Genomic DNA, 14,512 nt, shown 5'->3' with positions numbered 1-14,512 from the left:
CATTGTCTTCTGCAGGGCTGCAGGGGTATCTCTGCTGTGGCTCCTGCAGCACCTCCTCCCCTTCCGTCTTCACTGACCTTGGTGTCTGCAGAGTCGTTGCTGTCACTTTTCTCACTCCTCCTCTGGCTGCTGCACACTGCTTTTTCCCCTTTCTTAAATATGTTATCACAGAGGCACTACCAATGTTGCTGACGGGCTCAGCTTTGGCCAGCAGCGGGTCCATCCTGGAGGCGGCTGCTACTGGCTCTTTCTGCCATCTTCTCACAGAAGCCACCGTTGCAGCCCTTTAGTCCCGAAACCTTGCCAGGTAAAGCAAATACACTGTCATGACTCTTGTATTGTTATTTTGTGCAGAAACTCTTTTGCCTATCTTGGCTGCAAGATCAACTCAGACAGCTCAAGGTTAACAGAGGAGGCTGCAGGCAGCTCCCTCTCACTACAGGCAACTACACCACCTGCACCTGCATGCAAAAGACAAGAAGAAACAAGGCCAGCACATCAATTCAAACTGGGGAAAAAAGAAAAAGAATGCATGGAAAATCACAGGGTAGCCAAACCGTTTTTTCCAGCTGCTCTGTAATGTAAGGTTGCGTCTGCACTTCTCTGCCTTTGGAAGAGAGGGCATTTACCTTAAAGTGAGTCTAGAGACAGGTTCCCTACTACATCACTTCTGATGTCCCAGCCTCAGTGTCTGTAGCCAGAGGGGAGTCTGCCTTGTCCCAGACACACACCCTTCTGCTGCCACATGAGTGTGTCACTGTGCCACCGCTCCCTTTGCAAGGGCAGGGGCTGGTCCCAGACCCTTGAGGAGATCACCAAGGTCCGCTGGGACCTTCTAGCACTGGAGGATTTTTCTTCTTTTCCTTGTAACATGGGACTTCTTTGCGGGGGGAGGGCAGGAGAGCATGAATGTGTGTGACCGGTCTGCATGTACATCATTGTGTGGGCACAGGTGTGTGTATGGGTGTGCTTTTGTGTGTGTACAGCTGTGTGGAGGAGCAGGACATTTCCTGGTTTGCTTGTGCCCGGCCGTTTTGCCCCTGAGGCAGATGCTGAGGTGCTAAAACCCACCCGTGGTTCCCAGGGCCTATGATGGTGAGGCTTTCCCCAACTGCCTGAAGGTGGCGTCATCTGCCTCCTCTTCTTGAGCAGGAGGTGTGGAGCAGGCTGTGCTGGTTTTGGCCTGGACAGGGTTAATTTTCTTCATAGTAGCTGGTATGGGGCTATGCTTTGGATTTGTGCTGAAAACAGTGTTGATAATTCAGGGTTGTTTTCTTTATTGCTGAGCAGTGCTTACGCAGCATCAAGGCCTTTTCTGCCTCTCACACCACCCGTCCAGTGAGGAGGCTGGGGATGCACAAGAAGTTGGGAGAGGACACAGCCGGGACAGCTGATCCCAACTGACCCAAGGGATATTCCATACCATATGATGTCACACGCAGCATTTAACACTGGGGGAAAAAATTTCTTCCTTGCGTCCAATCTAAACCTACCCTCTTTCAGTTTAAAGCCATTGCCCCTTATCTTGTCCCTACAGGCCCTGGTAAACAGTCTTTCTCTCTCTTCCTTATAAGTCTCCTTTAAGTATCGGAAGGCCGCAAGAAGGTCTCCCCAGAGCCTCCTCCTCTCCAGGCTGAACAACTGCACTTCTCTCAGCTTTCCCTCATAGGAGAGGTGTTCCATCCCTCTGATCATTTTCATGGGCCTCCTCTGGACCTGCTCTAAAAGATTCTACAGACTCTTCCCACAGTCACTGAAGAGACATCAGCTCACACACGGCACTTATGCTGTCCCAAAGCAGACATCCATGGTAAACGAGACAAGTCATCTTTCTGGAGACACTGATCCTGTAATTGACCAGTCGTGGCCTCTGAACTGCCCAGCTAGCATAAGCTCACAGCAAGGCCTGCATACCTGGTCACGTGCGCATGGCTTGCTTCATCATGCGATCAGAAGTGAACCCACAGGCTGTCCTACCAGAGCCTACAAGCACCTCCAGCCCATGGCTAAACCCCATAGCCACGTCCACGCTACTCAGGGACAGACAGATAGCAGGGAAAGGGCTTTTGTGGGGGTGAAATGGTTTCAAGCTGGGCACATTACTCTCATCAACTGCACCTCCCACTCTCACCCACTGCAGATCAGTCTTCCCCCTGACTCTGTCAAGTCCAAGACTTGCGTGGTGGCTCTGGATAGTGTAGACAGCCTCTCTTGGGGTGTCTTGAGCCTTCTCAATTAGCTCTAGATGACTAGAGGTCTGGATGTGTGTGTGTGTGTAGTCTAAGCCAGCTGTTTAGTCTACCTTGAGTGTCCTTTACGGGACTCCTCCAGCATGTGAGCTGAGTCCTCTGCCCACGCTGACGTGTTTTGCTCCGGAAATGCTTGGGCCTCTCATCCTGTCACACAAAAGATGCCGTCACTGGGGAATGTGCCTGGCCTAAAGCAGGAAATGAAACGACAGCAATTCAGGGAGCCAAAACACAGCCTATAGCATTAGGTGAGACGTTTTGCATTCAAGATGAGCTTGTCAGAAAAGAATCACCTCTGCAAGGGATGCCTCTGGCAGCCTGGGGCAGCAAGGGTCCATGATAAAAGCCAGCCCAGCTCCTCACTCTCTCATCCACTTCTCTTGCCTCCATCTCCTTGGAAGTCAGGTGAGTCTCAACCCCCTTCTCCTTCTCTGCTTTCTCTAAAGGCAGGTCTCACCTCAACGGGCCTCTCAGCTGACACCAGCTTGGTTCTATGCCACATCATGGGGCTGCTTGTCACGGGAGAGGGAAGTGGGGAGAAGGTTAGACATGGAGGGAGGCTGAGGCTGTACTCAGGTGCCTTCTGGACTCAGGGCTAGGCAGTAGCCGCATGGGAGCTCGTGGCTCTTTCTGGGCCCTGGCAGGACGAGGCCAAGAAGCCCTCAGACATCTCTGCACAGCCTCCATCTCCCGGCCCTGCATCTTCTTTGGCTCCCTCGTGGTGTGGTGACAGAATGCTCCTCACGCCTCCCCATGTTTTGCTTCCTCCCTGCCCTCTCTCCCAGGTACACCTCCAGCCCCACGACATGTCCTGCTGTGACCAGTGCCAGCCCTGCCAGCCCTGCGGCCCGACCCCGCTGGCCAACAGCTGCAATGAGCCCTGTGTCAGGCAGTGCCAGAACTCCACCGTCGTCATTGAGCCCTCTCCCGTGGTGGTGACCCTGCCCGGCCCCATCCTCAGCTCCTTCCCGCAGAACACCGTTGTGGGCTCCTCCACCTCCGCTGCTGTTGGCAGCATCCTCAGCTGTGACGGAGTGCCCATCAACTCTGGGTGCTGTGACCTCTCCTGCATCACCAGCCGCTACTGCGGTAGAAGGTGCCCCCCCTGCTAAAGATGCTGGCAATGGCCTCCGATAAGGACTCCTAGGAACCCAGAAGATGCTGCTGGACAGAGGATCAAAATTCATGCTGTTGTTTTCAGACTAGCTGGTCACCTCTGGCTTGCCCTGCAAGGGCAGCGTGGAAGGGACAAGCCTGGGCTCTCTGAAAACATGGCCAATGTCTACCTTTCCTCTCTTCCACTCACCCTTTTTCTCTCTTTTCTTTGTTGTCTTGTGCTCCCCTCAAAGCCTGCTCTGAGGACCCCAGAAACCAGCCTGCAGTGACCTGCTAGGCTGTCTCCCTTTTGCCAGGCAGGTCAACAGATGGCCGGTGGCAACTCTGCCACAGGAAAAGGGGAACAGATTCTTGGCTGCTCCTGCTCCTTCCTGCACTGGGGGCCTCCCCTTGGAGTGACCCCATTTCCCTCTTTAGAGTCATTAAAAAATTGCTGCAACCCTACCTGTGCCCCTTGGGTGCTCTTTCCAGCTGCCTACTGACTGCTGAGGGTCAAAGCCATTGCTTTGGAGGGGAATTTGGTGGGGGCAGAGGGGGACCCTTCCTCACTCCTAGAGGCATTGGAGGGTGGGACACACTGCAGCGAGTCCTCTTTCGGGCAAGGCCTCTTGAAGCTGAGCGAGACAACCCTAGTTACTCCACAGCCAATGACCATCACGCCTTGCCTTGCTGCGACTCTGCTCAGAAATACTCCCTTGGCCCTGGAGCATGTCATGTGAACAGGAATCCTGACAACTGCTGTCCTCAGGAGAATTACTGTGGGCATGTGGGTAGTCCCAGGGATGTCAGCAGTCCCACAAGCTCTTGGGGAAGAGTGCTCCTCTTGCTTTGGCTGGAGCTGTGCTGGGCAAGGAGGCTCAGAAGACAATGTTGCCAAAGGATGGCAGGAATTGGGAAGGGGTAAATAGCCTTGGGGATGGCCCACAGTCCCTACTCTGCCCGCTCCTTCACTCCATCAGCCAATCGAGGGGTCATGGCCAGCACGCCTGGGCATGGGCAGCAGGGACAGCTTCCCTGTGCAGCCCTATCACCCTTCAGCACAGCATCTGGCATGGCCCACCTCTTGCCTACATGTGTAGGGCTGAGGTGTTCACAAGTTAGTATTGGTATCAGCTACAGCAGGCCACACACTGGAGTCCCCTGTCCCTGTGAACCAACCACCCCCTTGGGTGAAGGCAGGCCCAAGACAGTGACTGGTGGTCAATCACACATGGATGCTCTTTGGTGCCTTGTGTTCCCCCAGCAAGGAGCAGCTTTCTTCAGGCCCAGGAACTCTACAGCCTCACAAGTGCCACAACCCAACTCTGGTCTGGAAAGGTGCCATGTGAGAGGAGATATCCCCAGCTCTGGGAAGACATGGCAGTGACAGTGGGACCTGATTCTGCAATCAGCAGCATCCGTGACCTGTCCCTGAACGGCACAGGGCACACACCAGTGCAACCGTAGGACACATGTCGGAGTGCCTTCCCCCAGGCACCAAGTTCCTTCAGCATTCCCAGAGCCCTGAGGCTGAAGTGGCCCTTGTGCTCTGTGCGGCACCCCTGCTCCCTACATGCAGGCCAAGGCCTTCCCACAGCTGCAGACTCTGGGACCCTGTGGTGTGGGGGTTTGCCCTCACACAGACCTCACACACCACCAACACCACAGGACCAGCACAGGGGACAGAGTGATTCCTACGTGGGGTGAGGACGGGGGGCAGCTGTCCCCAGGCTGGGTTCTGTGGGAGGCAGTGCTGAATTAGGTGGTAACACAGGGACAATGAGCATCAGGACCAAGCCTACCTAGACCCAGTGCAACCATGGGTCCCAGCTCTGGCTCGGTTCCTGGCCCGCCGTCTCTATGAGAGCTCTGGCCTAGTGCAGGCCTGCCCAGCTCTGCCCTATCTGTGCTTGTGTCTGGCTTGGGCTACTGTTATCCTCCTGGCCTGGCCAGGCTCCTAGATAGTCCACGGCAGTCGCTGGCTGGAGCCTTCACCTTGTCCTCTCTTGAGTCTGGCCTTGGTCTGAGCCCCAGCACTAGCTCTGACCCTGGGACTGAGACCCCCTACACATCTCTTGCCTAAATTACGGCAATGATCGGTAGATGCTTTGGGGGTAGAATTATCTCCTGTCTCAGACAGAAGTCTGAGGTGGACCAAGCTCTTGTTTGTTCTCAGCAGAGCCCTACACCAGGCAAACATTTCTAGGTGTTTACCCGAGCAACCGTCTCCCTCGGGCCCATGCTTATCCAAGACCCGTGAGCGTGGTGGTGAATACACATCCTCATAACCAGCCTGGAGAGCACCGGCTAGCACTTCTCTTGGCACACCAGCACTACACAGAGTTTTTTGACTCATGTGCTTACCCTCCAAAGAGTGCTCTCTTTCCTGAAGGCGTCATGGCCTTTTTAAAACACAATGCTATGGATAGTGCTTTGCAGAGGAAGCAACTGCAGTATACCTCTCCGTGGACTGCTGTCGTGGTTTAGGCACAGCCAGCAACTAAGCATCACATGGCCACTTGCTCACTCCTCCCCCCTGGTGGGATGCAGAGGAGGTTCGGAAGAAAAAGAGAAAAACCTTGTGGGCTGAGATAAGGACAGTTTACTAGGACAACACGAGGAGAGAAGAAATAATAAAAACAATAATACTGATAGAAGAATATACGAAGCAAGCGATGCACAATGCAATTGCTCACCACCTGGAACCCCATGCCCTGTCCGTTCCTGAGCCCAAAATCCCCCCTCCCCGCGGCCAACTCCCCCAGTTTATATACTGAGCATGACATCATGTGGTACCAAATATCCTCTTGGCTAAGTCGGGCCACCTATCCTTGCTGTGTCCCCTCCCAGCTTCTTGTGAAAATTAACTCTGTTCCAGCCAAACCCAGGACACGTGTGGCTATCACAGTGTCTTTTTTCTACATCACTGTAACAACAGATTACCTTTTAAACAGGTTTTAAAACTGTATTCCAACAATCTAGTACAAAATGATCAGATGCTGATGTGTTTTGAAAAATATGAAGATAGATCTTTCCCCATGACCACAGCTACTCAAAGTATGTTTTAGAAGACCCAGACCAGCATTGCTTGCAGCAATTATCAGAAATGTATTCTGTAAATAAAACTTACAACCCAACTGCAAGGCTGAGTGTGTGCTCTTCAAGCTCAGCCCAGCCCAGCCTGTCCCACCTCACCCCATGTTTTTTAAGTGGACACTAACAGACAAAACAGTTTGAAGATTTTGTGAATACAAACCCCTCCATGGCAGAAGGGGTTGGACTAGATTACCTTTTAAAGGTCCCTTCCAACCTAAACCATGCTATGATTCCATGATTCTATGAATATTTTAGTTTCAACAGTAAACTTCATAGGGTGCTGTGTGTAGTGCTTCTCAGCCCTCCTCGGTTACTTTTAGTTGTCCCCAGAGAACCTGGTTGTGGTCCTATGACAGAAGATGGGGCATTCATCATAGGTTTCCATAAAAACATTCCAGTCTCTAGGTGTTCTCAGGCTAGATGGGCCACAAGACTGAAGGACACATTGGACTAAATCAAACAGACTGGACCCCTTAATGACATCTCCTTTGTATACAAAACTTCCCTGGTTTTCCCAGGAAGAAAAATGCTTGTGCTGCCCTACTTAACCGGGAAGAACTTGTGCATTCTTCCAATACCATGCATGCACATTATCAGGCACTTCCTAAGCAACAAGTAGTCCTTAGGAGTCTCCAGGGACTTTTCCACTCCTCTCTTGTTTTCTTCTGGAAAAGCAGGAGCTATCTTCCTCTGTTGGGAAGGAGAGTTCTCACACTGAACTCAAAAACATAGCACTGTACCAGCTACTAGGAAGACAATTAACTCTATCCCAGCTGAAACCAGGACAGTATCCACCCCTTATTCCATACCATTGACATCATGCTTAGTTCCCATACCTTCAGTTACATCCTGGTCAATCGTCACCGCTTTTTCCTTCCTATAAGAGAGAGAGAGAGAGAGATGTATGTGTATACACACAGAGAGAGATCATTCCTTTAGTTTATGGGTCATGTCCATAAGAAGTTCATTGAGTTCATTTAGTTCCCAACTCTGGGCTCCATCTGTCATGCCAGTCTTCTGGGCAGAAGGGACGGCATAAAGTCCTCTTAGTTGGCAGAGCAGGATTGGGCTTCAGTGTGGCGTGACGAGCAGGTGACATTGGATGCAGCAGGAGGATGGTGTGCACCGTTGGACTGTTGCATACTGGAGTCAGTTCTGGTTCCATCACTACTGCGCTCTGCTCAGTTTTCATGTTGCTCAAAGTCCTGTCCAACCTGACCTTGAAAAATTCCAAGGATGGGGCGTCCACAATGTCTCTGGGCAACCTGTTCCAGAGTCTCACCACCCTAATAAAAAAAGATTTCTTCCTTATGTCCAATCTAAGTCTATCCTTTTTCACTTTAAAACCATTACCCCTTCTGTCACTACAGGCCCTGTGTCCTGGTTTCAGCTGGGATAGATAATTGTCTTCCTAGTAGCTGGTACAGTGCTATGTTTTTGAGTTCGGTGTGAGAAGAATGTTGATAACACACTGATGTTTTCAGTTGTTGCTAAGTAATGTTTAGCATAAAGTCAAGGATTTTTCAGCTTCTCATGCCCAGCCAGAGAGAAAGCTGGAGGGGCACAAGAAATTGGCACAGGACACAGCCAGGGCAGCTGACCCAAACTGGCCAACGGGGTGTTCTGTACCATGGGACATCATGTCTAGTATATAAACTGGGAGGAGTGGAGGCGGGGGGATCGCTGCTCAGGAACTAACAGGCCATCTGTTGGCGGGTGGTGAGCAATTGCATTGTGCATCACTTGCATATTCCAATCCTTTTTAGTATTTCTATTGTCATTTTATTAGTGTTACCATTATCATTATTAGTTTCTTCCTTTCTGTTCTATTAAACTGTTCTTATCTCAACCCATGAGTTTACTTCTTTTCCCGATTTCCTCCCCCATCCCACTGGGGTGGGGGGGAAGTGAGTGAGCGGCTGCCTGGTGCTTAGTTGCTGGCTGAGGTTAAACCACGACAGTCCTTTTGGTGCCTAATGTGGGGCTCGAAGGGTTGAGATAATGACAACCCTAACCAGCGCTTGTTAAAATGAATTTGTTACAAGCATTTATTACATTGGTCTAAGAGTCGCTGGTCACTATGTTGATTTATGAGTTCTTAGAGTTGTGGCACTTGTTTTTAGAGTTCTGTTATGCATCACCTCACTTGCTGTATGTAGTCCCTGTGCTGCTGCTTATCATCCGTGGGTGGTAGATTAAGGTTTTCGCTTTGATGTATTGTGCAATACTGGCTTATGGTATGATAAAATTATCGGTTGTGGGACTAATCCGGTGTTTGCACTCAGCATTGTTGTCACCTCTATACTTTGGGAGCCATCTGTGGGAAGCTATTAATACTTACACCATTCACCCTTCCTCCTCAGAGAGCCAATCTATGGGTGAGACACCTTTCTTCCCCAGTCTAGTTACAATGGCGTTTGAGAATTTTGGAAAATTTGAAAACCCCTGGGATGTTGAGACCAGTATGGTCCTATTGGTAGGAACTAGCATAATCCTGAATGTGGTTCAGCTCTTGTTTAAGGTTAAACAACTATTTTAGAAGATCACCCAGAGGGTTAGGGTCAGGGTGAGTGCCTGACATGCTCCATGGAAGCCATGGGGCGAACTTCCGCCTCCTTCAACTCCTGCTGCATTTCTGAGTGGGGACCAAAATGGACTCTCAAATGCTCCTTCAGGACCTGGGAGTGCAGCAGGCAGCCTCTGCAGGGAAACAACCTCACTGTGTTCAACCGCCTCTTGCCCTGGGGGGGGCTGCAGTAACCGAGAAGTGCCTTCCAGGTGGTCATCTTCTACCCTTGTGGAAGACGTGTTCACGGGCCCAGCATGCTCAGAAAAACAGTTTGCATTAAGGGCCCTTGTGATCCCTGTAATCCCCTGACAGTAAGATGCCAAAAGAGGCCAACAAATTTCTCCAGAGGGCACGTTTAGGAGGAAGAGGATTGAAACCCAGCAGTGCAGCCCACCTGCCTGGGAAGCTGACCACAAGTGAACATTGGAGCAAGTTGGGAAGGAGGGAGGGAGGGAAAAGGAAAGACACGGCACGTCCTCACACAGGGAAGCCCTTGGGTGACCAGCCAAGGATTGCAGGGCTGGGAGCAGCTGGGCCATTCCTGTCAACGTGGCCACAGGCAACCCCACCAGCGTGCCCCAGGCCAACATCATTTGCCTGCACTGCACCCATCCGGCACCCAAACTGAGTCTTCTGCCAGCAACGTCGCATTCCTGTCCTGCAAATCCTGGGGCGTCTCAATCCCAGCACTCAGAAGAAGCCTCCATGAGGGAATGGGTACGGCATAAGCCAGGAAATGAAAAGGTGTCATCCGGGAAAACAACCACCCAGCCCACATCATTAGCTGGGATGTTTTCCGTTCTTCATGAGCACCTTAGAAAATTGTCACTTCCGTAGAAGCTCCCTCTGGGCCTGGGGCAGGTCAGGGCCACCATAAAAGCCAGCCCAGCTCCTTGCTCCCTCATCCACCTCTCTCACGTCCTTCTCCTTGGGCACCAGGTGAGTCTAAAAGTCTTTCCTCATGTTACTTTCTGCTCCTGCAGATGCATGCTCCTCAACCCTATGCTGGGTCATGGTGCTGCTTGTCATGGGAGGGGGAAGAAAGGTGAAGGTCTCACTCAGAGAGTGTCTGGGACTTGGCTGAGGCGGCTCAACTTTTAAGAGATAGTCAGACGCTCCTTTGGGCCTGGTGACACTCTGCAGTACTGTGTCTGGATAAGGCTCAGAAACCCTTTGGCCTCACTGCCCAGCTTCTACCTCCCAGCTCAGCAGGTGCCTTTGACTTTGCTGATGGACTCATGGCAGACGGCTTCTCGCATGTGCCTGTGCTGTGATTCCTCTCTGCCCTCTGTCCCAGGTAAACTTCTGGACCTGAGATATGTCCTGCTACAACCAGTGCCAGCCCTGCCAGCCCTGTGGCCCGACTCCACTGGCCAACAGCTGCAATGAGCCCTGTGTCAGGCAGTGCCAGAACTCCACCGTTGTCATCCAGCCCTCTCCCGTGGTGGTGACCCTGCCCGGCCCCATCCTCAGCTCCTTCCCGCAGAACACCGTTGTGGGCTCCTCCACCTCTGCTGCCGTTGGCAGCATCCTCAGCTGTGACGGGGTGCCCATCAACTCCGGGTGCTGTGACCTCTCCTGCATCACCAGCCGCTACTGTGGCAGAAGGTGCCCCCCCTGCTAAAGCCGCTGGTGACAGCCCGGACAAGGACCACCCCAAAACCAGCAGCTGATGCTGAAGTGAGGACGGAGCTCCTGGCCATTCATTTCAGAGAGGCTGAACATCCAGTGCTGCCCTTCCAAAGGAGGGCAGCGGAGGCCCTCTGTAAACATGGCCAAAGTCTAAATCCCCTGCCTTCCACTACCTCCGATCTCTTTCTTGTCTTCTTTTGTTCTTCTGGGCCGTAAGATCTCCAGACCCAACCTGGGGCATCTGCTGACCCCGCTCTCTCTGCGGTGCAAGCAAACGGATGTCCTGCAGGATCTCCACCATGGGCAACGGGCGCAGACTTTCAGCAGCTGCTATTGCTCTCCCTGCACCAGCAGCCTCCTCTAGAATTGAACTCCCTTCCCTCTTCAGAGTTATTAAAGCTTTCCGCATCACAGCCTCTGCCTCCACGTACTCCTTTTCTTGGTGGACATTGTCTCGTGGTGCCAAGGACGAAAGGCATTGCCTTTGGTTGTGGGGGGAGAAGGTGAGGACGCAAGTGAACTTTTCATCATTTCCAGAGGAAGGGGAGGGTGGGAGACAGGGCCAACCTCCTACATTGCCCATCACTTCTCCAAAGCCATGGGCAGAATCACCACATAACGCGCGGTGAATATGAGGGAACCTGAGACTCATTCACCACCTTCTTCTTCCTCTCAAGCCACTGACACTGTCCTCTCCTGGAAGGGGATTTTGACCTGCAGAGCTCTGGGTGTACAGGGCAAGCGACACTGCCAGGGGAGAGCTGAGGGCCCCTTCCCCCAAGCTCAGCCTCACACAAACCAATGCCCTCTCTCCTCTGACTTGTTGCACAGCCAAGGAAGCTTCCTGCACCAGGGTGTCTTGCACAGCACAGAGGTACAAGGCAGCGTCAGAGACCTCGACTTCCTCCAGACGGAGAAGGCTGTTTTTCCCCGTCGTGTTCAGCAACGTGGTGAAACGGCCACTCTGCCTGGGGCCAGCTGCTGCCTGATATGAGATAAGCTGTGGGGCTTGGCCTTTCCTCTGCTGGTACCAGAGCAATCCACCAAAGTTAGTGATCTGGTAGGTGCAGGTGGTCTGGAAGGTGTCTCTCTCCTTGACTGTGACTTGTCCTTCTTGCTGGGTGACGGTGGTCTGCCCCATGGTGCCTGGAAGAAAGCAAGGGTCAGCAGCTGTGCAGGGAAAGGCTCCAAGATGCAAAACAAGAGGGGATGCAAAGTGCCAGAGGAGAAAGTTCCCTGTGTCTTGCTCTGCAGCAAGACCCCCATGGGTGGGAACAGCAAGGTGGTGAGTGTCATTGGGCAGGAGGTCTGAGACCTCAGCTCAGCATGGATCCCAGAGCACTGTAATGCCAATAACCTCCCACAGGGATGCCCCCAGAGAGAGCTGTGCTTTCACCCAGGTCTTCCATCCTCACTCGCCTGCTGCCTGGAGGCTCCAGGGAAGAGCCTGTAGTGCCTGGCCTTCCTGTGCTGGCTCCAGGACACCTCCAGCAGGGTGAGGGACGTGGGAACTCCTGTGAGAAGTTTCATCCTGCTCCCCATTCCCTGTGCTCTCAAAAGGCTCCAAGGTTAAGGGAAGGGAGGGAAAAGGAAGCCCTGGCATTGCAATCACACTGGAGGAATGGATAGCCAGGGCATGCTGCATGACATGTGCCAGCCAGGAGAGATCCTGGGACACCCTAAGAATGAGAGTGGGATGAGAGAGCTTTCATGTCCCTGCATCACCTTTCAAAAGTCCTGTGCGTCAGAAAACAGGTACTGCTGAGACAGAAAAGAGCTTCTGCAGTCATATGTCTGTGAAACGCTGGGCCCAGACAGATCAGCAGAGAGAGGCAGAGAGAGGTGGATGGTTAGCAAGAGAAAAGGAAGGGCAGGGGTCTAAGATGATCAGGAGAGGAGAAGCTGCTTCTTGGTCTCATTTTTCTTTCCCATCGGCAACTGCATCTTGAGAAAGCAGGTGCAAAACCACCCGTGTGATCTGATGTTTCCCAACATTTGCCCTTACTTCAAGAGCAGCTCCCTGCAGAGAACTGTTGAGGGGGTGAGGGTCTCCTGGGGGGAAGAGGAATCAAGCCTCCAGTCAAAGGCAGTGCTTACCTAGTGGTTGCCTCAGGAAAGCAGCGAGGATGAGATACCCGAGGTGCATGCTGAGACCAATCCTCCTGCATGTGTGAGAGAGACTCAGAAAAGCCACACGTCCCCACCAAGAGCCCTGAGAGAGCACACCTGCCGGAAATGACTCGGCAAGGGCAACAAAGAGTGAAACAGGGAAGACTAAATGCTTCTCCTTAGCACGCTTGAATTGCCCATGCTGTGGTCCTCCCTCCTCCAGCAGTGACACGTGTTGCTCCTGCAGACACCACCTTTGCTTTTCCAAGGTCAGGGCTTAAGGGGGGATAGACATGCACCTGGTGACCAAGCTCACTGGCACATCCTCCTGTGCAACATCTCGGGAGTCTCTCTTTCCCTGATGCCTCGTGCCTCCTGTTTCACCAACCTCAAGACCATGGTTGAGTTGGCCTCTCCTGGCTCCTGTATGGTGCCCCAAGCTCCTCTCAGCACACCCCAAGGCTGCAGCTCTCACAAACACAATGGTCAACAACCCCAAACCCTGCAGACACCAACCGTCCCACTCAGCCCCTCCAGGCACTGTGGACTTTCTCCCTCTATTCAGGAGAAGATATCTCAGGAACCAACAAACGATGTTTCCAGCCACACTGCCCATCCCATCTCATAAATCTCATAAATCAGCTTCTGAAAAGCTTGTTGGGGAAAAAAACCCACTCAAATGCAAATAAACAGTCCTTTGACTTGAGCATAACCCTTCCGTTCTCGGTTTCCTCAAGACAAGTAGGATCTGCATTTGACCTCGCCTTCCTTGTAGCCTTTAACAAAGCCTTGTAGCCACACTATTTTTACTCTTACCATAGCACAATTTAGGTTGGACAGGGCCTGATGCAGATCACCCACTCCAAGTCCCTGCTCAGAGCAGGTCTCATTAGATCAGGCTGCTCAGGGCTGTGCCTGTCATGCCTGGAAAATTTCCAAGGCCAGAGCCTGTAAAATAGCTGTGAACAGTGCATTCCAGTACTTGAGAATTTTCAGGGTCAAAAAGAAGTGAGAAATAAAAAGACCCCAGGCATGGCCTCATGAGTGACAGAGGAGAAGGATCACTTCCCCGGCTGGCTACCCTTTTAAAAAGACATCTCAGAGTGCAGTTGGTCTGATTTCCTACAAGGGCACAGCTGCTTGTGCTGCCCTGGGCTCCCAGACACCACCACTGAGGCAAGCATGCAACCTGGCCTGTTGGAAGCCCATCCAAGGAATGCCTGGAGAAGGCGTCCTTTGCCAGTTCAGGACAGGGGCCTCTGCCGTTGCAGAAACCAGGTTTTCCTCTCTGCTTCTGCAGCCCGGGAGCATGGACCTTGAACAGCTGAGTGAGCTACTAGAGCCATGCAGGCTTCCCTGGGGACCAGCTCTACAGAAACCTTTCTGGTCAGTGGACGGCTTTCAGCTTCAGCAAACCTCAGACCTTCGACCCCTTTGGGAAACATAGCAATTCTCTTTCTGACTGCCTCTGAGACATGACCTTGGCACCCCTTGAGCCCCCAATGTGTCTGGGACACCAGGCGTGTCCAAGCTTTCATCCCACCTCTGGGACTTCGCCTGCACACCAAAAGGCTCTGCATTTGGTGTGGAGCCAAATCCTCTACAACAGCCTCATCGTCTGGGACCTATGGAGAAAGCCTGAGGGTTTCAGTCACCCCTACGTCATTGTCTCGTGTCTGTGTTGGGCTCCAACTCCTGACTCTGCGGGATGGCTTCCGAGGACCGGAAGAGATCCCGTGGTGGGAAACAATGGAGAAGCTCG

The 14,512-nt window shown here is 52.5% G+C and overlaps 1 protein-coding gene and 1 pseudogene across 1 annotated transcript; both read left to right on the top strand.

The window, feature by feature from the left end:
* Positions 1-2,554: 2,554 nt before the first annotated feature.
* On the top strand, positions 2,555-3,361 carry LOC138686042 (feather keratin Cos1-1/Cos1-3/Cos2-1-like). The gene is made up of 2 exons (XM_069786851.1): positions 2,555-2,654; positions 3,035-3,361. Exons 1-2 carry the CDS (start codon positions 2,586-2,588, stop codon positions 3,359-3,361), a joined length of 396 nt encoding a protein of 131 aa, XP_069642952.1. The 5' UTR covers positions 2,555-2,585.
* A 5,913-nt stretch (positions 3,362-9,274) lies between these two features.
* On the top strand, positions 9,275-11,042 carry LOC138686041 (feather keratin Cos2-3-like; annotated as a pseudogene).
* Positions 11,043-14,512: the final 3,470 nt, after the last annotated feature.

Source organism: Haliaeetus albicilla, chromosome 7 (genome assembly GCF_947461875.1).
Source record: "Haliaeetus albicilla chromosome 7, bHalAlb1.1, whole genome shotgun sequence".
Taxonomy (NCBI): domain Eukaryota; kingdom Metazoa; phylum Chordata; class Aves; order Accipitriformes; family Accipitridae; genus Haliaeetus; species Haliaeetus albicilla.
This window is presented reverse-complemented; position numbering and strand designations above follow the sequence as displayed.

Bases quoted from the DNA above. Each gene is read 5' to 3' on its own strand.
- LOC138686042 (XM_069786851.1), top strand. From the start codon at position 2,586: ATGATAAAAGCCAGCCCAGCTCCTCACTCTCTCATCCACTTCTCTTGC. The intron at 2,655-3,034 runs GTGAGTCTCAAC...CCTCTCTCCCAG, and splicing joins TCCATCTCCTTGGAAGTCAG to GTACACCTCCAGCCCCACGA.